This window comes from Camelina sativa, chromosome 14 (genome assembly GCF_030686135.1).
Source record: "Camelina sativa cultivar CO46 ecotype springtype chromosome 14, ASM3068613v1".
NCBI classification, from domain to species: domain Eukaryota; kingdom Viridiplantae; phylum Streptophyta; class Magnoliopsida; order Brassicales; family Brassicaceae; genus Camelina; species Camelina sativa.
Genome location: NC_141893.1, coordinates 2,358,269 through 2,380,278, shown reverse-complemented (window position 1 = coordinate 2,380,278; position 22,010 = coordinate 2,358,269). Strand labels below are relative to the sequence as shown.

General features: G+C 35.3%; 6 protein-coding genes and 1 long non-coding RNA gene across 10 annotated transcripts; 3 read left to right on the top strand and 4 right to left on the bottom strand.

The window, feature by feature from the left end:
• The first annotated feature begins 1,469 nt into the window (after positions 1-1,469).
• Positions 1,470-4,305, top strand: LOC104739160 (putative hydroxyacylglutathione hydrolase 2, chloroplastic). The gene is made up of 8 exons (XM_010459426.3): positions 1,470-1,680; positions 2,144-2,326; positions 2,567-2,770; positions 2,878-3,001; positions 3,389-3,489; positions 3,578-3,652; positions 3,738-3,836; positions 3,972-4,305. Exons 1-8 carry the CDS (start codon positions 1,627-1,629, stop codon positions 4,122-4,124), a joined length of 993 nt encoding a protein of 330 aa, XP_010457728.2. The 5' UTR covers positions 1,470-1,626; the 3' UTR covers positions 4,125-4,305.
• Positions 4,306-4,423: 118 nt separating this feature from the next.
• Positions 4,424-6,444, top strand: LOC104739161 (F-box protein SKIP16). Its single transcript, XM_010459427.3, has 5 exons — positions 4,424-4,740; positions 4,936-5,637; positions 5,726-5,944; positions 6,036-6,142; positions 6,227-6,444. The coding sequence occupies exons 1-5, from the start codon at positions 4,537-4,539 to the stop codon at positions 6,303-6,305; spliced, it is 1,311 nt and encodes a 436-aa protein (XP_010457729.2). The 5' UTR covers positions 4,424-4,536; the 3' UTR covers positions 6,306-6,444.
• Positions 6,445-6,465: 21 nt separating this feature from the next.
• Positions 6,466-8,854, bottom strand: LOC104743165 (delta-9 desaturase-like 1 protein). The gene is made up of 5 exons (XM_010464276.3): positions 8,519-8,854; positions 8,280-8,420; positions 8,023-8,163; positions 7,783-7,889; positions 6,466-6,708 (listed from the first exon to the last, which is right to left on the bottom strand). Exons 1-5 carry the CDS (start codon positions 8,813-8,815, stop codon positions 6,534-6,536), a joined length of 861 nt encoding a protein of 286 aa, XP_010462578.2. The 5' UTR covers positions 8,816-8,854; the 3' UTR covers positions 6,466-6,533.
• Positions 8,855-9,406: 552 nt separating this feature from the next.
• Positions 9,407-11,388, top strand: LOC104739159 (uncharacterized). The gene is made up of 4 exons (XR_015579907.1): positions 9,407-9,682; positions 10,122-10,479; positions 10,885-11,074; positions 11,172-11,388. It is a non-coding gene; the product is annotated as an uncharacterized LOC104739159 (long non-coding RNA).
• A 1,016-nt stretch (positions 11,389-12,404) lies between these two features.
• On the bottom strand, positions 12,405-14,283 carry LOC104739158 (delta-9 desaturase-like 1 protein). 4 transcript variants are annotated; one of them, XM_087484135.1, is made up of 6 exons: positions 14,032-14,247; positions 13,851-13,929; positions 13,588-13,749; positions 13,351-13,491; positions 13,060-13,166; positions 12,405-12,801 (listed from the first exon to the last, which is right to left on the bottom strand). In XM_087484135.1, exons 1-6 carry the CDS (start codon positions 14,160-14,162, stop codon positions 12,603-12,605), a joined length of 819 nt encoding a protein of 272 aa, XP_087340261.1. In that variant the 5' UTR covers positions 14,163-14,247; the 3' UTR covers positions 12,405-12,602. The 4 variants fall into 4 exon arrangements, with proteins under 4 accessions (XP_087340261.1, XP_087340262.1, XP_010457727.2 ...); XM_087484136.1 differs by having other exon boundaries at positions 13,609-13,749; XM_010459425.3 differs by having other exon boundaries at positions 13,609-13,749; positions 13,851-14,283.
• Positions 14,284-15,656: 1,373 nt separating this feature from the next.
• LOC104739157 (delta-9 desaturase-like 1 protein) lies at positions 15,657-17,541 on the bottom strand. Its single transcript, XM_010459423.2, has 5 exons — positions 17,121-17,541; positions 16,872-17,012; positions 16,588-16,728; positions 16,112-16,218; positions 15,657-16,003 (listed from the first exon to the last, which is right to left on the bottom strand). Exons 1-5 carry the CDS (start codon positions 17,433-17,435, stop codon positions 15,805-15,807), a joined length of 903 nt encoding a protein of 300 aa, XP_010457725.1. The 5' UTR covers positions 17,436-17,541; the 3' UTR covers positions 15,657-15,804.
• Positions 17,542-18,821: 1,280 nt separating this feature from the next.
• LOC104739156 (delta-9 acyl-lipid desaturase 1) lies at positions 18,822-21,789 on the bottom strand. The gene is made up of 5 exons (XM_010459422.3): positions 21,026-21,789; positions 20,263-20,403; positions 20,045-20,185; positions 19,814-19,920; positions 18,822-19,235 (listed from the first exon to the last, which is right to left on the bottom strand). The coding sequence occupies exons 1-5, from the start codon at positions 21,353-21,355 to the stop codon at positions 19,037-19,039; spliced, it is 918 nt and encodes a 305-aa protein (XP_010457724.1). The 5' UTR covers positions 21,356-21,789; the 3' UTR covers positions 18,822-19,036.
• Between the last annotated feature and the right edge of the window lie 221 nt (positions 21,790-22,010).

Below are 22,010 nucleotides of genomic sequence, written 5' to 3'. Positions count from 1 at the left end.
AAAATTGGCTCTACATATTAACTTTAACTTATGAGTTATGCATGTGTGCGCGTATGTAGATGTACAAGGTCTGTTGGGTTGACTTGGGTGGATAATTTGTCGCACAAGAAATTTTGAAGGCTTGAGTGCTTGACTTTACTTGGGACTATTCATGACATGAAAACTGATCAAAACAAGTTACAACACGACTCGGTCGGCTCGCCTTATACCACTGAAAAATGCGGAGTATAAGCGTATAACCGCAACAAAATACCAGATTAGAATTCCGGTTTAAGCTTGGTCTATCTTTGACATCGTAGTCTCTGTTATACATACATACATCAGATAGTATAATTAAACAAGAAACAATAAAAATATTGTACTTTTTTGGGTTTTTTTTTTGGTTTCATGTTGAGATGAATTTCAAGATGGCGTTAGAAGAACATATGGTTGGACTTTGGAGATGTACTGATGTACAAATAAAAACTGATTATACTAAATAATTAAATCATTGAAAAGTAAAAGTCACGTTTCGAGTCAAACGCATGGAATAGACGACGAAAAACAATATACAAGATTAAGGTTTGGAATGGTTGTACCGTATGGTGTAAACCGGACAATACATACCAATATTTTGGTATGCAAAACATTGGACTGTGGTATAGAGCAGATTAGTATGAAGTTTATATTAGTATGGAGCTTTTGAGGAGCAGAATGGAAAATGCAGACCAATAGTGAATTTACAATGGTATGGAGTTGTACGCTCAAATGCATACTAGTATGGAGATTTTTAGTATGCAACAATGCATACTGGTATGCAATGGTGAATGGTAAATTAAATGCAGACTAATCCAATTTTAGTCTGCTCTGGAGCATATTGTACAACCATTCAAAGACTAAGGCTTTGAATGGTTGCATAGTATGCTGCAGACCGGACTAAAATTGGACTAGTCTGCACTTAATTTACCATTCACCATTGCGTACCAGTATGCAACAATGCATACTAAAAATCTCCATATTAGTACGCATTTCAACATACAACTCCATACTATTGTAAATTCACTGTTGGTCTGCATTTTTCAATCCACTCCTCAAAAGCTCCATACCATTATAAACTCCATACTAGTTTGCTCCATACTAAAGTCTAATATATTGCATACCAAAATATTGGTATGCATAATCCGATCTACACCATAGTGTACAACCATTCAAAGCGTAAGAAGTTTAACATAATCCGGCTAACAAAGCAAGTGCGTACGCGCCTGCCTTCACCTCATGTACGTGTACACCTCATTCTGTACTTCTGCGTGCCGCGTGCTTATACGTATATACCGAATGAGAAATTTCGAAAGAAAATATATTATCTGAATGTGTAAAATCACTAATCTAAAAAGTCAAACCTAGTACAGTTTATTGAATGTGCAAAGTCATAAACATTAAACCTATTATTTTTTACATATACGAATATTAACAGTGGTTTGGTTTGGTTTGATTTGGTTTGGTTTGGTTTGGTTTAGTAAAAGGGTGGCTTGGGTCGGTTTCTGTTGTCACTTTCGTGAGCTCTCTCTCTCTCTCTCTCTCTCTCTCTCTGTAGAAACTAGAATCGCGTGGAGTGTCACTCTTCTATAATCCATCGAGCGAAGAGAGATGCAAGCTATCGCTAAAGTTTCCTGTGCGGCCTCCTTCTTACGATGTTCTAGGGTTTGTATTTCTTCAATTTTACTCATTCTTGTCTCCTTCTCCGGATTGATCACTCACAATTAGGGTTCACTCCTTCCCTCTGCATAATTAAGTAGAGACTACGCGTAACTGTTTTCTTCTTCAAAGTTTTGAAATTTCGATGCTTAAAAGCTTGGATTATACAAAAGTTTCTTAATTTCTTATGGATGATTTTTTTTTTTTTTTTTAAATAATTTTCCAGTCAATTAACTCTGTTTTTAGAAAAAAGACTGAGTTGAGAATTCTGTTTGTATACATCAATACATGACTTGTGTTGATTCAAGCACACTAGCTTATTGCTTAAACCTCAAAGATATTGGTTTCTGACTTTTCTTGTTTGAAAAATATTCAGTCTTGGCTGTGAATATTCTTGTATGTATATTTTTGAAGCCTTCTTGTCCATATCTTTGATTAGTCTCTTCTTTTTATCTGTTTTTATCTGAAGCTAACAACTCAGCCATGTCTAAGTCCATGCGTGAGACAGCTTCATCTCAGAAAGGGTTTCGTCTCTGGTGTGATGAAGCTGTTCTCTTCCCCTCTTAGGACTCTCCGTGGTGCTGGTAAATCCGTTCGCGTTTCAAGATTCTGCACTGTCTCCAATGTCTCTTCCTCATTGCAGATTGAACTGGTCTGTGTTGCTTTTTCACTTACCTTAAACTATATTAATCTATTTAAATTTTGCTTCTGTAATCCTTTTTTTTCTTGGCAAACCTCCTGAAATAATTGCTGAATCTTTCCAACAAACCAACTTGTAAACCAGTGATTTCTTAGCAGTACTTTCATTCGTTTCTTAAATAGCATGGCAACAAGTTTATTTGGCATGTCATTGCGCAGTCTTGAGGACAACAAAGCTAATTTTTCTTTGCAGGTGCCATGTCTTACAGACAACTACGCTTATATATTACATGACGAGGATACTGGTACAGTTGGCGTGGTTGACCCTTCTGAAGCTGTACCTGTTATGAATGCGCTGCAGAAGCATAGTCGAAATCTAACATATATTTTAAATACACATCACCATTATGATCACACTGGTGGGAATTTGGAACTAAAAGACAGGTATGGTGCAAAGGTAGGCGAATGTTACTTCACTCTCTCTCTGTCCATATTGTGGATAATATGTTATCTAGACTTTCGATGTAACAATTAATTCCACACTACGACGTTGCTTGTACTTAGGTGATTGGCTCAGCTGTAGATAGGGACCGGATTCCTGGAATTGATATAGCCTTAAAAGATGGTGACAAATGGATGTTTGCTGGCCATGAAGTACATGTTATGGAAACCCCTGGCCACACAACAGGTTGGTTACACGTCGTCTTAAATGCAAAGTTTACTCCTGTCGAAGTTTTAATTTATATACTTCTGATCAGATTAGTTCAAAATTTAGTTATCCAATCCATATTCTTATGCTATATGTCCTCCTTGTATGGCCTGTACAGTTTATTCGTCCGTAGCATTAGATAACAATTTGAGCTTCAAGAATTTGTATATTTTTATAGATTCACATAATTAAGTTTCTATTCTAAAAAGTTTTGGTTTTGTCATAATATTCTTTGAGGTTCTAAGAACTTTGTATTTCCCTTGGTCCTCTGATTAGAGCTTTGATGCTCTAAAAAGCGTTAGCATATCTGAATGTCTTAGACTCTTAGCCTTGTCCCCATTTTAATCTCGTCTTTTCTGTTTGTAGGCCATATTAGTTTCTACTTTCCAGGGGCGAGAGCAATTTTCACAGGGGACACCTTATTTAGCTTATCATGTGGTAAGCTCTTTGAAGGTACTCCAGAGCAGGTAAACATTGTTTATCTTAAATTTTCATGTGCAACTATTGTTGTCTCTACTCTTAGCGTAAGTTCTTTAAATTGGTTTTCCACTGCAGATGCTAGCTTCTCTCCAGAGGATAATTGCTTTGCCGGACGACACAAGCGTATACTGTGGCCATGAATATACACTGGTTTGTGATCTTTATTGGGTGTTTCCATATAAAAATACCACAGACGTGTAAATCCCATCTGATCGAATGATGTATAATCTTGCAGAGTAATTCCAAGTTTGCATTGTCTATAGAACCAACTAACGAAGTACTCCAGTCTTATGCAGCCTACGTTGCAGAGCTCCGTGACAAGAAGTTACCAACGGTGATCTTTCTTTTTTTTCATTTTACTTCACTGGACTAGCTTCTCCTACATTAGATAATTTATCTCCAAAGTAATTGAAACTAGCACTTCTTCTCCGTTTTATTCTTGACTGATTTCGTGTCTGCAAAATCTCAGATTCCAACAACGATGAAGATGGAGAAAGCTTGTAACCCGTTTCTCCGTGCTTGGAACTCAGATATTCGTCGGGCTTTAAGTATTCCAGAGACAGCAGATGAAGCAGAAGCTCTGGGTATTATAAGAAGAGCAAAGGACAATTTCAAAGCTTAGCTAATGGTTCCTCTGTACAGATGATGATGAGATCCGGTTTAATATGTAATGTTGCTGAATAAGGTGTTTTTGAGTTTTTGACCATAAACTCCTAGTAGTGAATTCATTGTCATCATACTCAATTATATTTTCTTTTGTTGTAAAGTTTTAAAACTTCAATTTGTTTCTTTTCTTGCCTGAATTTCTTCTTTCGAACTAGTTTTGTTTCTTTAGGTTCGGTCCCTCTGTACCAAAGTGTCTTTGGTGTAGTACACTCGAATTTTGTATTTTTATTCCTAAAGTAACCGACTTAATCAAGTGCCAACACACCAAGTAAGTAGATGATATCGAAAACATTCCAAGAACTGAAACAGAGCCGACCGAGAAAAGTCAAAAAAGCAAGAAGGGGGTCGTTGTCTGAGACGAAAAAGCTATGGGGCTAGAAGATGCAGGAGATTTGGTTCTCCACATCGTATTATCCAAAATCGGTCCTGAAAGCACCGGGAGGGTGGCTTGTGTCAGTAGAAGCCTTAGGGTTTCCGCCTCCGAGGAATCTCTCTGGTCGATCTTTTGTTCCCGTGATCTTAATATCTCTACTCCACTCGATCTTAATGGAGAACCTGTGCCTTCCTTCAAGGTCAATTTCACTCTTTTCTTTACCTTTCTTCTTTTGACATTTTCTAGGGTTTTGAGTATTTAAATTTACCTGAATTTGATCAATTCTGAGTCCGAACGTTCGTTTCTTTGAGGGCTGTTGACACTGTAAAGTTTAGGTTTTGATCTCTGCGTCTACCTTAAAGTTTTGATTTTTTTTTTTTTTTTAATTTTTCAGACAGCATATCAGTTGTGGAGGGAGTCATTTAGAATGTACCCTTGGAATCTTGTTAAACGAGTTACACTTTGTTGGGACAACCTCAAACTATGGTTGAGCTTAAACTTCCCTGAAGCAAAGGCAACACTGAGGAAAGGTGCCACAGAAGATGATCTTGAAGAATTCGAGACTCTTCTCAAAGTGAAGCTTCCTCTTCCCACAAGGCTTCTCTACCGTTTCGTTGATGGTCAAGAGCTGTCTTCCTCTAATGGGCTTGATGGGTCTTTGGGGCTTATAGGTGGCTACTCTGCTTATTCTCATGAAGTTAATGTCTACTTGCTACCTCTTAAAGAAATCATAAGGGAGACAAAGGAAACCATGCGCCACCTTGGTTTCTCCAACACTTCAAACCTTATAGTTGTGGCGGCATCCGTAGTGGCCAGTCTGAAAATCTTTTTCCTAGACTGCACAAACGGAAAGCTTTATACTGGGACAAGTAACCGCCAGTTACTTCCTTGTGTACCGGATTCTTTGGTTAGATCGGTTCATGGTATCAACGGCGATCATCAGTCACAGGATGCCTTGCTGCTTTGGTTGGAAGAACATGGCAGGCGGTTACAAGCCGGCACTATAAAAATCTGTGAACAGGAAAATGTCAAAAGTATCAGTTTGTTCCCGGAACTTCCTCCCCTGTGTTCTGTCGCCATAACTAATGGTGTGCAGGTAAGCAAATGACTTACTTAGTCATTTGATATATTCGGATTTGTGGATTGTTAAATGAAAAGGCTTGTTTGTTTGTTAATAAATGCAGGTACGTGCTTCGTCTGTTTTTATTCCGGAAATATCTAATCTTCTGGATCAGCCACCGGCTTACTGGTATGCATATTCAATCCGGATGTCTCTCGTTCCAGAAGGATGCATCTTGAATGGGACACATCATAGCTCTTGCCAACTGTCTTGGAGGCATTGGGTTATCCGAGCTGATAATGAAGTGATAGACAAGGTTAATGGAGAAGCTGTGATAGGAAAGGTAATAGTTTGGCCTTAGTTTAAGATAACAATTTGTTGGTTGAAGGAGCATTATTGTGATATGAACTTTGTTTGGGTTTGTGTATTTGTAGTACCCGCTCTTACAAACCGGAGGGGAAGAGTTTGTGTATGAGAGTTGTTCAAGTTTTCCAACAACAGCTGGATCCATTGAAGGCTCTTTCACCTTTGTGCCTGGAAGGTATGCTTTAAGAATCCAGACCACCATATGTTGTAGTTTTGAAATTAAACTGGAATCTTGACCCTTTTGTATCCTTTTACTTAGTCTGAGAGATCCAAAAGGGAGTCAATTCGAAGTCAAAGTCGCAGAGTTTCCTCTGGAGTTACCGGACTACATCTTCTGAACTCTTTCTGGCTCAAGGTTTGTTACTCTTTCGAGATTGTTATGTCAGTTTTCGTTGTCCATACAGCATGCAATGTACTTGAAACAAAGGTGTTGGATCAACTGGTTTACAAGTTTATGAGAACAGATTATTCTTAGCAGTATTAGTCTATTAGATAAGCAACAAAAGAGTGAGTGACGAGTACGTATAATTTAACGAAATAGATAGATTTAGAGCTGACATTATTTGTCAAAAAAAAAAAAAAAAAGAGCTGACATTAATGGCTAAACCGAGAGCCTGGAAGAACCGAATGAGGTACCAAGTTACGTCTACCTGATACCATTCTAGTCCGTGCCTAGCCGACGCCTCAAAGGCATGATGGTTGTTGTGCCAGCTCTCTCCCAACGTGAATAGCCCTAGCCACCTGCACCATTACACACATTTACTCAGTATTAGTTATATAAGTTTTTCGGTTTACAAAGTTCTCTATAATTAAACCAGATTGAAACTGGATTCGTTTGATTTAGTACACTAATCAAATTGGAACTGGGCCCATCGTGTATAGGTTTTGGTCTTTCGGATAAACTTTGTTTGTTTGGTTTGGTTTTTCGACGTCTCGGAGATTCGAGTTTGCAAATAAAACTAGATTTTAATCCGCCGGGTGTATACAATTTTATTATTATTTATATTTTATGTTGTATTTGTTTGTTAAATAATGGATATACGGTTAAATGTTTATATTTTAAACTGTAATATACTTCATGACCATTTGTTTGTTATATTTATTTTGTTTTTTTAGTGTTTTGAGTTTTTATTTTGATTTTTAATTATTATGACAAAAAAATAAGGGATTTAAATACATAATAAGTTATTTATACGCTATTATTAAGTCACATTGTTCCTAATGATTTAATTATTTTACATAATTTTAGTTTAATCAACTTGATTTTATATGTCAAATATTCTAATATTAATAGTGTTTAAAAATAATAAAATTTAGTTTTAATTCGTGTTATCACAAATTTAATGATATTTTATTAATTTCAACACGTCCTCTCTATAACTCATCTACTATAGTATTTTAAACTTTTTTAGTTTTACATATTTGTAATATTTTAAAATTTTATTAAGTTTATATATATTAATTATAATATTTTATTAAATGTGAAGTGAAGTTCTTCTTACGTTAATAATCAAAGGTCACAGGTATTGGAAAACAAAATAGAAATCAAATTGTTGTTTTTTTGTTTGCAAATGATTCAGTGATAGAATATCTTTAAAACACAATAGAAAATATGATTAAATATATGATAGTTTCTGTCTTTATATTGATTTTAAATAAAATGTAAAATATTTAGGAAACAAAATGAAATAATGCTAATTTTAGAAAAAATTTAGGAATTAACTTTGTAAATAAGTTTTTTAATAAGTACGAATGAAAAGTACAACCCAAAATGTTATTAAAAAATGTATATATAGATATAGAATTAGAATATACCAAACGTTACGAGAGGTGTCTTTCGTGTTCCACGCTTGCGAACCCCAAATATGGCATGCCGAGTTGATGAGCCAAGTCATATGGTAAGCGTATACTCCTCCAACACCCTGTTGCCAAAACAAAAGGAAAAGAAGAAATAATTGAAAATGAGAATTTAATTTATTTTTGAAAATACCAGTTTTAATACATTAATGACAAATTTACGAAGAAATTAATTGCTAAGATACATAGAGATTATACCACGCCCCAAGTTAAGTAAGGTAGACCACCCCATAAGTAGATGAGGGTCCAAAATGCTGAGATGTGGAGACCCATTGTCTTTCCAAGAAACCTATAGAACCATTGTTGCTTCAAGTCCATCACATTGTTACGTCTTCCACACTGTAGCAAGTATTACAACATTCACCTTTATTTTAATTACAAATCTTGGAATCTCATCACTAATTTAAGATCGATTCACAAGTGAATTTACGTGCGTTTTGTAAACGTTTAGCTACCTTTTCTCTGATATAATCGGAGTCAAATATCCACCAGACATGGCTGAACCAGAATCCTTCGATAGGGCTATGTGGATCGCGGTCCGAATCTGTGAACTGGTGATGGAACCTATGTGTACTCACCCAATCTATTGGATGACCCTGAAACGAAAAAAACAGATAGACAATATAACTGAGTATACATATTGGATGTACGATCGATAGTTTCATTTTACATTTTCTTGTAAAAGAGTATTTACCTGCAACGCGAAAAGAGCAGTGTAGGCGAATATATATTCAAGCCATTTAGGTAACTTAAAGCTCCGGTGGTACGAAAATGTGATGAAAATGTTAGTCACATGGCTGAGAATCGCACCGAACAAGATTGCTTCCCATTTGAAGTAAAATGGAGCTATTAGACACAACAGATGCACGACTACAACAGCCGAAGCTTTCTCCACATCGAACTGGGTCCATTTTCTTAAGAAAAACACTCTTTTTTCCTTGCGCTCTGATTTGCTTTGGCTAGAGCCATCATACTTAGCTGCGTCACCCATCGGACCGTCGAGAAATGAGCTTGTTATCTTTGATATGAATAGTACAAATACTTTTGGTTTTGAGTTTTGCCTTATGATTGACCAAATGTCTGACTATATAGGGGAAGATGTTGGGAATTTTAGTCGAGTTGTTGTGGAGATTAAAGATTGTGTATGTTGGTGGATTTGAGTAATGAGCAGTGGGAAGTCTTTGACACATAAAAGAAATATTAAAATAATAAATAACATTTTCAAATTATGTGAATCTCAAGGTGGCAGTCTCTAATATTTGGGATTTGATACCTACTTCTTCTAATATTTCGAATTAAGTGTAGTTTCACATGTTCGCTTTTTACATCACATCAAAGAAATTGATATATATCTTTTGAATGATATTATATGAATTGACAACGTAAATTACTTGGTCAATCATATTGAAATTTAGAATATAAAAAAACATACATACATTCGTACAAACAAGAACAATAATAAAGCATACGTACTTGTTAACTGTCAAAATGGTTGCTAGATGCTACATATAAGACGTTTGTAATCGTTAAGTACACTTACTAATTTTCAGATATTTAATATGATGGATGGGCGGTCACTCTCGTCTTTCAAGCCCACTATACTATTGATAGTTGTGGGGCACATACTTACAGTCACTAAGAGCAAGTGCATTAGCGTATGTTTCCACCGTCTTTCAGCATTAAAATTAAAAAGTTAAATCGAAATAAAGAGATTATAGAAGAAACGTTCCTACAAACGAGACGTAATTTGCTGCGTCCTCCGTTACACGTGGCAACGTCGGACAGTTCTTTGACTCCATCAGTTCCTTCTTCACCCGGCAGCGATAAGATCCCTTGGTGCGACGGAGATGTCATTGCTGTAAGTGTTTCTCTAATCCTCCTCATGAGTTTGCTTTTCTTTCGCTGAGGTTCTACTGCATTACAAGTTTTATTTCTTAAAGAGATCACACTTGTGGAGTAGCTACGACCCCTATTGTTGTCGTGTTTTCATTTCCCAAGAGTTGCATGCAAACTGTTCGATGAAATTCCTAAGAGAGGATTTGATGTCTGGCTATTAGCTCGTTGCTGTTTCACTTAGCTGATTTTTCAAATGTGGATTCATGGGCAACATCATATAAGAAGGAACCTAAACTCTGTAATTTGTTACAGAGCAAATCCGAGTCTCTTCTTCCGTTCAATTCAAGTTTTGTATCATTCCTTAAGAAAGAATGCTTAACTATTAGGGACACCAATGCTCATACCAACCTTAAGAAACTCTGAAAATAATTTTAATATATTTGAGGGACCAAAATGTGTAGGACACCAATGCCCATGCTCTAAGGATAAGCAAGTGAATGCGGCCGGTGCATGGCGAACGGAGGCCTACATTTTTACTGAACCATTTGTTGGATATTTAATATGTTGGGTAGAAGTCGTAAAACTTAATCAAGACGAGAAGTCGGAATATCTTCCATTTTTTCAACGAACCAATGCAATACGACGTCGTTGTCTCTCTGAAGGCTACAGAAAGAGAGATAGTAACAAATTAGAGAGAGAGATAGACTCTACAAGTCTTAGTGCAGACCGGGACTTTAAGATAAGGGTAAGTGAGAAGGGGCACATGAAATACAGAGTTTTTGTCTTGGTCATACAGAGTTTTTGTCTTGGTCATACAAGGTATGTAACTGACCTTTTTTTACTTCTAAAAGTTTATTTGATTGGAACCCCAAAATTCCTGCTGAATAATGAAACCCTCGAGCAATCATTGAAAGTCGTAAACTATCTAGAAACACAAAAAGTTTCAGGCTGAGCATGGTCATGAAACACCAGAACAAATATAGGAAATCTAGGCTCTAGAGGCGCATGAATCATATAGATTGCTGAAAGTAACCAAGCAAGCTTATAAAGCATGAATATGGATTAGCTAGTTATGCATGACTCTGACTAGTCAACGACACACTAATAAAATAGCAGAGACTAGACAAGCTCTCGAATCACTTATTCGTTTCATTTATATTGTAGTTGTGTCTTTGTTTGTGATAAATGTGATAATCGTTCGCCTTTTCTTTGATTGAACTGCAGAAGGGAGGGAGATCTCAGATAGTTGGTAAGGGTCAACAATGTGAGAGGCCACCTGAATGCCAGCAACAGTAATCTCTACGCTCTACCAAGCTAATTTTGTCGAGCCTGCTCATGATAAACAAGGGTTTGAGCGTACAACATTTCTCTCTTGACTTGAGTCACGACTAGTTCAAATGCAGAAGAATTACTGGTCTGATTCTTTTCTCAAGTTGTTCTGATATCCCGTTTCATTGAGCCCGGCATGGATGTTTCAGGACTAATAATATTCCATTTCTTTTTTGACCAAGAGGAACAACTGTCACAAAATTGGCTAACAGCAGACATCTGATCAAAAAAGTATTTCTCTTTCTGCCTGTAGATTTTTTTTTGTTGTTGTAAGTTTGTAAACTTCAAACCCATAACCTTGTTCTTTAAAACTCTTTGAGTTTCTCTCTTTCTTTTTATCATTTTAAATTATTAAAATTTAAAAATTAATAAACAATAGATTAAAAATAACCATTTTAATGATTAAGGTTAGTGGAAAATAGTTTTGGTTTAAGTTGTTAGTGGATTGCGTTGATTAGTTTAATATTAGTTATATAATTAGTTTATTTTTGAGCAACTTATATAGATTGCTCCATTGAACATGGTCTAAAGAGCTAAAGATTTGTGGTGGGTCTATATATATGCACAACTGTAGATATTAATTTAAAGAAAAGGTTAACTCAACTAACTAAGAAACAAAGTAAATAGAAAAAGCTAGCACAATATAGCTACAGATATCTGACCAGAGTTATTCTTAACCAGTAGTTGGGTGTTTCAGATTTTATTGAGATTTGAGACCCAACTAGCTAGCTCACATCTAATTTTTTCCCAATTTGTTACTGAAATTACTGTTAGTAGGATTGGCGGGTGGATCCAACGACGACCCATGTTTTGTAACAAGAAAAGAAAAAAAGAATTAAATATGTTAATTAAGAGATTGTAAAAAGTTCTATTGCACCTGTGACGTGATATAGACGAGGTTGGAATTTTTGTGGTTTAACGATGCATGTCATCCACAACAAAACATAATGAATGAGCGCTCGAGGCTGAATGCATGGCGAGAAGTCCCCAATATGACGCCGTAATTTATTCTATAATGCATGTCACTGGCCGAGGCAGAGTATAATGATATGGGTCAATTGACTCTGGTGAAATTCTAAATTTAGATAAAATTTTAAGAAACAAATCAAATTGACTCTCGTAAAAATTTTAAATCACATAATTGATCCTAATAATTTTTTTTGACCTTGATGTGATGATTTCCTAGCTCCGCCACTGATACATGCTATTGTTCAAAAATAAGTACTTAGTTTGATATTCTATAATGCATGCTATTGTTCAAAAATAAGTACTTGATATTCAAAAATAAGTACCCAATATGATATTCCTTTTTTTTTTTAGTTTGAGACATCCAAAAGGGAGTCAAGAAATATATATATAAGGGAGTCAAGAAATACCGGACCACATCTTCTGAAATCTTCTCGCACAAGGTTCGGTTACTCTTTCAAGATAATGCGTTAAGTTATATTGTTCATACAGCGTGAAATGTGCTCAGGTATTAAAATGTGTTGGATCACAACTAGTTTACAAGTTCATGAGAGAACAGAATTATTCTTAATCATTTAACATAAAATAACAAGTGAGGGAGTGATATATGAGGTACACATATAATTTAGATAGATATAGAGCTCTGACTAACGAGCGAAAGCCATCTTGCGTTTCTGAGCATCAGTAGGCAATTTGACATTAGTGGCTAAACCGAGAGCCTGGAAGAACCGAATGAGGTACCAAGTTACGTCTACCTGATACCATTCTAGTCCGTGCCTAGCCGACCCCTCAAAGGCATGGTGGTTGTTGTGCCAGCTCTCTCCAAACGTGAATAGCCCTAGCCACCTGCACCATTTACACACATTTACTCATTATTTAGTTATATAAGTTTTTTCAGTTTACAAAGTTCCCAATAATTAAACCAGATTGAAACTGGATTCGTTTGATATAGTAATTACTAATCAAATTGAATCTGTGCCCGTTGTGGATATAGGTTTTGGTCTTTACTCTTTACTCTTTAGGATAATATTTTGTTTGTTATGTTTGGTTTTTTAGACGTGTCTTGAATAGGTCTGTAGAGATTCGAGTTTGTAAATAAAATACCAAACGTTACGAGAGGTGTCTTTGGTGTTCCACGCTTGCGAACCCCAAATATGGCATGCCGAGTTTATGAGCCAAGTCAAATGGTAAGCTAATACTCCTCCAACACCCTGTTGCCAAAAAAAAAAAAAAAAGGGAAAAAGTGGAAATTAGTATATTGGATGAATAGTGAAATCGAGTAACAAAGAAATAATTGAAAATGAGAATTTAATTTATTTTTTAAAATACCAGTTTTAATAGATTAGTGACAAAATTTATGAAGAAATTAATAGCTAAGATACATAGAGATTATACCACGCCCCAAGTTAAGTAAGGTAGACCACCCCATAAGTAGATGAGGGTCCAAAATGCTGAGATGTGGAGACCCATTGTCTTTCCAAGAAACCTATAGAACCATTGTTGCTTCAAGTCCATCACATTGTTACGTCTTCCACACTGAAGCAAGTATTACAACATTCACCTTTACTTTTTAATTACAAATCTTTGAATCTCATCACTTATTAAGATCGATTCACAAGGTGAATTACGTACGTTTTGTAAACGTTTAGCTACCTTTTCTCTGATATAATCGGAGTCAAATATCCACAAGACATGGCTGAACCAGAATCCTTCCATAGGGCTATGTGGATCGCGGTCCGAATCTGTGAACTGGTGATGGAACCTATGTGTACTCACCCAATCTATTGGATGACCCTGACATGAAAAAATAGAGAGACAATATAACTGAGTATATATACATATTGGATGTACGATCGATAATTTCATTTTACATTTTCTTGTAAAAGAGTATATACCTGCAACGCGAAAAGAGCAGTATAGGCGAATAAATATTCAAGCCATTTAGGTAACTTAAAGCTCCGGTGAGTCAAGTTCCTGTGGTAAGAGAATGTGATGCAAATGTTAGTCACCATGGTGAGAATCCAACTGAACAAGATTGCTTCCCATTTGAAGTAAAATGGAGCCACTAGACATAACAGATGCACGACTACAACAGCCGAAGCTTTCTCTACATCGAACTGGGTCCATTTTCTTAAGAAAAAAGCTCTTTTTTCCTTGCGCTCTGATTTGATTTGGCTAGAGCCATCATACTTAGCTGCGTCACCCATCGGACCGTCGAGATATGAGTTTGTTATCTTTGAGATATGAATAGTACTAATACTTTTGAGTTATGCCTTATGATTGACCAAAGGTCTGATTATATAGGGGAAGATGTTGGTAATTTTAGTTGAATTGTTGTGGAGATTAAAGATTGTATATATCGGTGGATTTGAGTCACTACCTAACGATGGAAAGATACACTTATACACTTTACCTCGTATTTAATTTTGTCCGCTCTAAAAAAAAAGAATAATAATAAATAATAATAACAATAATAATTTGTCTGCTCTATCTTGTTGAATGTGGGATGCTTTATTGTGCTACGCTCAATTTAAGCGAACATTATTGTTCTCGTAACGTTGTAAACAATATGTAAATTGTAGCATATTGTAGATGTATTATATATATAGAATATAGTACATGTAATAGGTTTATATTATTCTTATATGTCGAATTAAGTGTATTTTCACATGTTCGCTTTACATCACATCAAAGAAATTGATATATTTTGAATGATATATGTATATTTGAATTGACAACGTAAATTACTTGGTCAATCATATTGAAATTTAGAATATAGAAAAACATACATACATTCGTACAAACAAAAACAATGTTAATGCATACGTGCTTGTTAACTGTCAAAATGGTTGCTACATAATACGTTTGTAATCGTTAATTCACTTACTAATTTTCAGATATTTAGTAAGATGGATGGATCGATGCCTACATTATTAATGAACAATTGGTTGGACTTGGATATTTCATATGATTGGTCGGAATATATATATATATCTTCCATATTTTCAACGAAAACGAACCAATGCAATACGACGTCGTTGTCTTCGTGAAGGCTTACACAAAGAGAGAGTAAACAAATTAGAGAGACTCCACAAGTCTTTAAGATACGGATATGTGGGTGGGTGAGTCTTATATGCACAACTGTAGATATTAATTTAAAGAAAAGATTAACTCAACTAACTAAGCAAAATAGAAAAGGCACAATATTATATTATAGCTATAGATTTCTGACCAGTCCCAACGGGTTTGTTGTAAATGTAAAGATTGGGCAGAGTTATTCTGAACCAGTAGTTGGGTGTTTCAGATTTTATTGAGACCCTATAGCTCACATCTAATTTTTTTGGCAATTTGTTTCTGAAATTACTGTTAGTAGGATTGGCGGGTGGATCCAACGACGACCCATATTTTTGTAATAAGTAAAGAAGAATTAATTCTGTGAATTACGAGATTGTAAAAAGTTCTATTGCACTCGAACCTGAATGCATGTGCGAGAAGTCCGCAATAGGACGCCGTAATTTATTAAATAATGCATGATATTGTAAAAAAATACTTAAGCTAATAGTATTCCTTTTTTTATATAGTTTGAGACATCCAAAAGGGAGTCAAGAAATACCGGACCACATCTTCTGAATCTTCTCGGACAAGGTTCAGTTAGTTTTTCAAGATAATGCGTTAAGTTATATTGTTCATACAGCGTGAAATGTACTCAGGTATTAAAATGTATTGGATCACAACTAGTTTACAAGTTCATGAGAGAACAGGATTATTCTTAACCATTTAACATAAAATAACAAATGAGGGAGTGATATATGAGGTACACATATAACTTAGATAGATATAGAGCTCTGACTAACGAGCGAAAGCCATCTTGCGTTTCTGAGCATCTGTGGGTAATTTGACATCGGTGGCTAAACCGAGAGCCTGGAAGAACCGAATGAGGTACCAAGTTATGTCTACCTGATACCATTCCAATCCGTGCCTAGCTGACGCCTCAAAGGCATGGTGGTTGTTGTGCCAGCTCTCTCCCATCGTGAATAGCCCTAGCCACCTGCGCCATTGCACATTCACTCAATGTTAATTTCGGTGAAGGTTTTATCAGTTCCGGTTATGGTTTAATGGTCTATATATTAAGAACAGAGTTTGTAAATAAAAATACCAAACGTTACGAGAGGTGTCCTTGGTGTTCCACGCTTGCGAGCCCCAAATATGGCACGCCGAGTTTATGAGCCAAGTCCCATGGTAACCTATTGCTCCCCCAACACCCTGTTGCCAAAAAAAATACCATATATATGTGATAGTTAGTATGTCGGATGAATAGTGAAATACATGAACAATAAAATATTCGAAAACAAAAGTCTTGCAAGATAATCATAAAATGCTTTTAATATAGTTTTAGTACATTAATAATGTTTTTTTTAGTGATTATATTTCTAGCATGTGTAATGGAACCATTTGTCGGAAATATGATGTGAATGGTTAAAATAATCTTGGATTTTTTTTTATTTTTTTTATTTGCAGCATCGTGGTATTCATATTTCAAAACGTCAAAAATTTTGTATAATATTCATAACGTATAAACCAATTTTTTTATTTAACCCAAACGATTTGCACCCAAAAACATAGAGAATTTACCACGCCGCAAGTTAGGTAAGGTAGACCGCCCCAGAAATAGACGAGGCCCCAAAAGGTTAAGATGTGGAGACCAATTGTGTTTCGAAGAAACCTATAGAACCATTGTTGCTTTAAGTCCATCACGTTGTTACGTCCTCCACACTGTTTACATCGTAGGTACGTAGTTCGCCATTAGTTATATACTATACTGATATTCTGTTAAAATCTCATAATAACTTAAGATTGATTCATATATATAGATATGTTGGGTTTTTTAACTGTAGAGATTATTAACATTTCTCTACCTTTTCTCTAATGTAATTGGTGTCGAATATCCAAAAGACGTGACTGAACCAGAATCCTTCAATAGGGCTATGTGGGTCACGATCTGAATCTGTGAACTGGTGATGGAACCTATGGGTGCTCACCCAATCTATTGGATGACCCTGAAAAGAAAAGAAAAAAATATATAGACGTTTAATTTCAAAGTAACGTACTTACTGGGGAAACACGTTGGATGTGTATCTATATTTGGTTATAAACGATATATATACCTGAAGCGCAAAAAGGGCAGAGTAAGCGAAGGGATATTCAAGCCATTTAGGAAGCTTAAAGCTTCGGTGAGTCAAGTTCCTATGGTATGAGAATGTAATGCTGAGACTAGTCACTATGGCAAGCATCACACCGAACCGGAGAGCTTCCCATTTAAAGTTAAACGGAGCCAACAGACACAATACATGAACAGCCCCAACAGCGGAAGCTCTCATCAGATCGATCCGGGTCCATTTCCTGAAAAAGTAGGCTCTCTTTTCCCTACGCACCGATTTGCTTTGGCTGGAGGAATCATCGTCCTTAGTGGTGTCCCCCATTGGAACGTGGAGGAATATAGGTTTGTTGTTTGATTGAGATATGATGAGTTATATGATTTTTGACCAAAGGTTTGGTTATATATAGGGGATCGGATGATGATATGTTGGTGCATTGAAGCTGAATGTCGTGGAGATTAAGGATTGTATCGGTGGATTTGAGTAATCATCACTACTTAACAACGAAAACATAAAGTTGCACACTCTACTTTAACTCGTATTTGCCTCGTCTCCAGATGAGGATTTAGCTAGGAAAACAACATGCATAGCCACTTGGTTGGCCTAACTTTTTTTTTATTTTGTAAAAAAGAATGTATTTAATTGTATGCGTAACGATCCGGGTTTGATTGGTTAGTCCGAGAATTAAGAGTTAAGCATAAAAGGCACATGTGTAAATCTTGGGACATTTGTAATTGTTTTAAAGAATGGTTTTACGGATGCTTTTACGTCATGAAAGACACGCAGGTTGATACCTCTTAACGTTTAAGGTTTTGAAATTTGTAACCTTTGATATATTTAGTAACTGTCTTAGATTGTAAAAGTACGATGCAGTATATAACAAAAAGATATAATGTATTGTCATTTTTTATCAACTGTATGTCACAAAAATTGTAAATGCAATTATTAGTATAGTGGATAAAAATTTGTTTATCCGCTTCTATTTTATATAATCAGTATTATCACATATATAAATGAATATGAACTTTTAAAGATTTGTATGCTAATCTCTTCTTCTTGTTTTTTTAATTGAAGTTGTTATGATATCACATACAAATAAATGAAAATTCTAATTCTAATTTTGAGCTCTAACATTTTCGGTTACTTTGGAGTTTGTAGAGGACGATGGATGGAGAAATAATGCATTTTAGGTTTGGTTGCGTTTTTTAGCCTTTTAGGTTTGGTGCTTGATTAAACGTTTAATTTTGAATTTTTTTTTTTCAATTGAACATTGTATTTTTCACCCATTAAAACTTCAGTAATAGCACTTCTTTTTTACTTTTTTTTAATAAAAGTCAAATCTGTTCAAAAAAAAAAAAAAAAAAAAGATGGAGGGAATTGGCGGCATGTTGTGCTTCGCCAGGTAGCAACCATTTTTCTCTATCTGGCCGTTTGGCCCGTTTCTATTAAATCCGCCTAATCTTTTCTTGTTACTTAAAGTTACTTTTCTTGCATGTTCTCCAATAAAAATGAACCACGACAAAATACACATCACCATAAGCGAGTAATATATTTAAGTAAGAAATTAATTATCATAATGTTGTTGAACGGAATTTGTAATTTACTAGTGTAAGTACCCAATCATTGTGTCATAAGTCATAACCCAGGTTTATAAATGAGAGTGTGTCTGTGTGAGTTAGAGAAAAACAAAAAAAATAGAAGACCGTGATATATATAAACTTCATTACGCATATTAAATTTTCGTGCACATGGAAACGAACGTATCTTAATTAAGCAAACTGGTTCAAAACACACACCACAAGACAAAAACAACACCGCATAGCACAATATTACAAGTGTTACGTTTACCAAAAACTTTAAACGTACGTAGACGTAAACTAATACTTCAAACTTAATTGTGACGAGAAGTCGAATATATTCCATCTTCAACGAACCAATGCCATACGACGTCGTTGACTATCTGAAGGCAACTTGACATCAGTAGCCAAACCGATAATCTCGAGAAATCGGACGATGTACCAAGAGATGTCGATTTGCCACCATTCCAAGCCTTGTCTCGCCGATGACTCGAATGCGTGGTGATTGTTGTGCCAGCTCTCTCCAAACGAGAATACTGATAGCCACCTATATAACCATTTTAAACCAACAAAACTTGATAATTAGTTTAATTTCTTCTACATATATATGCTATTTTTCCTCTCTCTTTTAAAAAAAAAAAAAAAGAAAACTTACTATTTTTTAACATGCATGCAGTAAGATGGGCCACACAAAAGAAAACACAATCAAAAAGATCTACATATATGTCGGGTGTTTTTCTGATGGTAAACTAAATGCCTTTGGAGTGGTCCAAAAAAGGTATCCCATGGTGAATAACTTTTTTTATATATATATGTTCTGTAATAGGATGGAATAGAAGTAACTTTTCTTGTTTAGACAAGTCATGCATGAGCGTTTTTTATGGGCAATGTGCCAAGAGTAAATATTCTAATTGACCTTTTAAAAGAGAGGTAGTTGGTTGATACACCTTCCCTTCCACCAATTCAAAATTCAAAAAAAAAAAATTCAAAAATTAAAAAAACTTCTATGGGAAAAATTGAAAATTTCAGTCTCTTTTAGAACAATTCGACTGATTCAAAGTTGCACATATGTATACTCTCAATGACATTTGTTTATATTCATGATTGATTAAAGTTTCAACGTACCAAACATTACGAGAAGTGTCATTTGTCTTCCAAGTCCGACTTCCCCAAACATGGCAAAGTGAGTTGATGAGGCAAGTCACGTGATGTTCCATTGCTACGCCAATACCCTACAAACAACCATACCAAAGTTAGAATCCTTCAGTGCCTTATCATTTATTATTTATAACTATTGTTACAATTCTTGTATTTTTAGGTAAAACTAAAATCAAAAGGCAAAAAAAGAGATATTACCATTCCCCAAGTAAGAAAGGAGAGACCGCCAAAGTAATAGAGGAGGAAACCAAATGCTAGAATGTGGTAAAGGACTGTTCTTTGAAGGAATTTATAGTACCACTGCCTCTTTAAGTCCTCCACATTTGTCCTTCTTCCACACTGTGCCATTACAACATTATATTAAATTTTATTTGTGATTAAAATGAACTAATCTAGTTCTCGCAAAAATTAATTACCTTTTCTACAAGGTAACCGGTATCAAATAGCCATAGGAGGTGACTGAACCAAAACCCCTCATTAGGACTATGCGGGTCCCTATCAGAATCTGTAAACTGGTGATGGTATCGATGTGTGCTCACCCAATCAATAGGATCTCCCTAATTACAATAACAAAACAAAACAAATACTCATAATGAGATGTGATATATAAGTGCTTTTAAGAATCAAAGGATATGTGGGTGGGTCCATGAAATTATTACAACTAGCTAGATGTTTGATTATATATAAAAAAAGGTTAACTCAACCAATTAGAACATATATAATGTAAATTTTAAAACTAAAAAAGTAAAAAGCATGACACTATAGCTAGATTGTGAAAAATCTAAGGATATAATTAAAGATTGACGATGACCCGAGTCCTTCTGAACTAGTGGTTGAGTGTTTCAAATTTTAATGAAACCCTCTAGTTCAAAGCTAAAGATATATATATATATATATATATATATATATATATATATATATATATATATTAGCATTTTTTTGTGTAAATTAAATTATGTGGAGTGGCTAAAATTGTTGTCAAAAAAAAAAAGGGATTGGCAGGTGGATCCAATGAGTATATATATAAACATATATGTGAAAAAATAACTAAATTTTTAAGAGAATGGGAAAGTTCAGTTGCATTCGTGCATGAGTATGGAATGACGAAAATATATAGATACGAGGTTGGAAATTTTGCGGTTTAAATAATAAAATAAAAAGAAATGAAAGAGGGTGAACCTGAATGGCAAGAAGGCCGCAATAAGCGAAGAAATACTCGAGCCATTTAGGGACTTTGAAGCTCCGGTGAGCCAGATTTCGGTGGTACGAGACGGTGATACCGAGCCCACCCACCGTATAAATAATAAGGGCGACTCTTAAGGCCGGCCAAGTGAAATTGAAAGGAGCCAAGAGACATAGGAAATGCACAAAGAGGGAAGCAAAAGCTTTCACAATGTCCAATCTCTTCCACTTTCTTTCCCACATTGCCCTTTTCTTCCTCCCCTTCTCTCCCTTGTCCGCCGCCATTTTCCGGTGATTCTCCTCCTTCTCCGACGTTGACAATGACATCTTGTAGTAAACTAATGTATTAATCGACGAGAGAGAGAGAAAAAAAAACTCTTAGTTAGATATGAAGTTTGCAGAAAGAGTGTTGTAATGGTTAAGGTTTGTGAGTATCGTCCTTGTAATTTATAGTAGCATGGAGGGAGTGTGAAAAATTAAAAAGAGTAAACTGACTTATTAACTGACGCCGTAATTTATTCTCTAATGCATGCTATACCTTTCTTTTATCCTACCTGTAAATTGTTGCAGTTGGGACGTAGTCGTTATCACTTCATTAACTTGCTCTGTTAGATAATAAAAATACTATTATTATTGTTGGAATCCATAGAAAGATGCATGCAACTGTGTTAGCACAAAGCTGACACAGCCCTCGATATTGATTTAGAATTGTGATTTACTGTATATACCCGTATTTTATGCAGTTTCTTCTATATTGTACTACTATTTTTATTTTATTGGATGCTGATTCAATGTATATATCTACATTATAAATTAGCAGCTATATTGTACTACTCTTTTTCTTGAAGTTGGAAGGGCATAATTCACGTAATCTAACTTAGCAGCTATCTAATCTCCACAAATCAGGAAGATATGGATAGAAGAACATGCATATATTCCAAAGAAGACTAACGATTCTTTCTTGAATAAGCAAGAAATTAAA

Coding starts and splice junctions, on each gene's coding strand:
- LOC104739160 (XM_010459426.3), top strand. CDS start 1,627: ATGCAAGCTATCGCTAAAGTTTCCTGTGCGGCCTCCTTCTTACGATGT. Junction 1,681..2,143: donor CCTTCTTACGATGTTCTAGG/GTTTGTATTTCT, acceptor TTTTATCTGAAG/CTAACAACTCAGCCATGTCT. Junction 2,327..2,566: donor CCTCATTGCAGATTGAACTG/GTCTGTGTTGCT, acceptor TTTTCTTTGCAG/GTGCCATGTCTTACAGACAA.
- LOC104739156 (XM_010459422.3), bottom strand. CDS start 21,355: ATGTCATTGTCAACGTCGGAGAAGGAGGAGAATCACCGGAAAATGGCG. Junction 20,404..21,025: donor GCGGCCTTCTTGCCATTCAG/GTTCACCCTCTT, acceptor TATTGTAATTAG/GGAGATCCTATTGATTGGGT. Junction 20,186..20,262: donor CCGGTTACCTTGTAGAAAAG/GTAATTAATTTT, acceptor GTAATGGCACAG/TGTGGAAGAAGGACAAATGT.
- LOC104739157 (XM_010459423.2), bottom strand. CDS start 17,435: ATGGGGGACACCACTAAGGACGATGATTCCTCCAGCCAAAGCAAATCG. Junction 16,729..16,871: donor CCAATTACATTAGAGAAAAG/GTAGAGAAATGT, acceptor CGATGTAAACAG/TGTGGAGGACGTAACAACGT. Junction 16,219..16,587: donor CTTACCTAACTTGCGGCGTG/GTAAATTCTCTA, acceptor TTTTGGCAACAG/GGTGTTGGGGGAGCAATAGG.
- LOC104739161 (XM_010459427.3), top strand. CDS start 4,537: ATGGGGCTAGAAGATGCAGGAGATTTGGTTCTCCACATCGTATTATCC. Junction 5,638..5,725: donor CCATAACTAATGGTGTGCAG/GTAAGCAAATGA, acceptor TAATAAATGCAG/GTACGTGCTTCGTCTGTTTT. Junction 5,945..6,035: donor GAGAAGCTGTGATAGGAAAG/GTAATAGTTTGG, acceptor GTGTATTTGTAG/TACCCGCTCTTACAAACCGG.
- LOC104739158 (XM_010459424.3), bottom strand. CDS start 14,162: ATGGGTGACGCAGCTAAGTATGATGGCTCTAGCCAAATCAAATCAGAG. Junction 13,750..13,850: donor CTGCTCTTTTCGCGTTGCAG/GTATATACTCTT, acceptor TTTTCATGTCAG/GGTCATCCAATAGATTGGGT. Junction 12,802..13,059: donor GACACCTCTCGTAACGTTTG/GTATTTTATTTA, acceptor TAAATGGTGCAG/GTGGCTAGGGCTATTCACGT.
- LOC104743165 (XM_010464276.3), bottom strand. CDS start 8,815: ATGGGTGACGCAGCTAAGTATGATGGCTCTAGCCAAAGCAAATCAGAG. Junction 8,421..8,518: donor CTGCTCTTTTCGCGTTGCAG/GTAAATACTCTT, acceptor TTTTCGTTTCAG/GGTCATCCAATAGATTGGGT. Junction 6,709..7,782: donor GACACCTCTCGTAACGTTTG/GTATATTCTAAT, acceptor GTAATGGTGCAG/GTGGCTAGGGCTATTCACGT.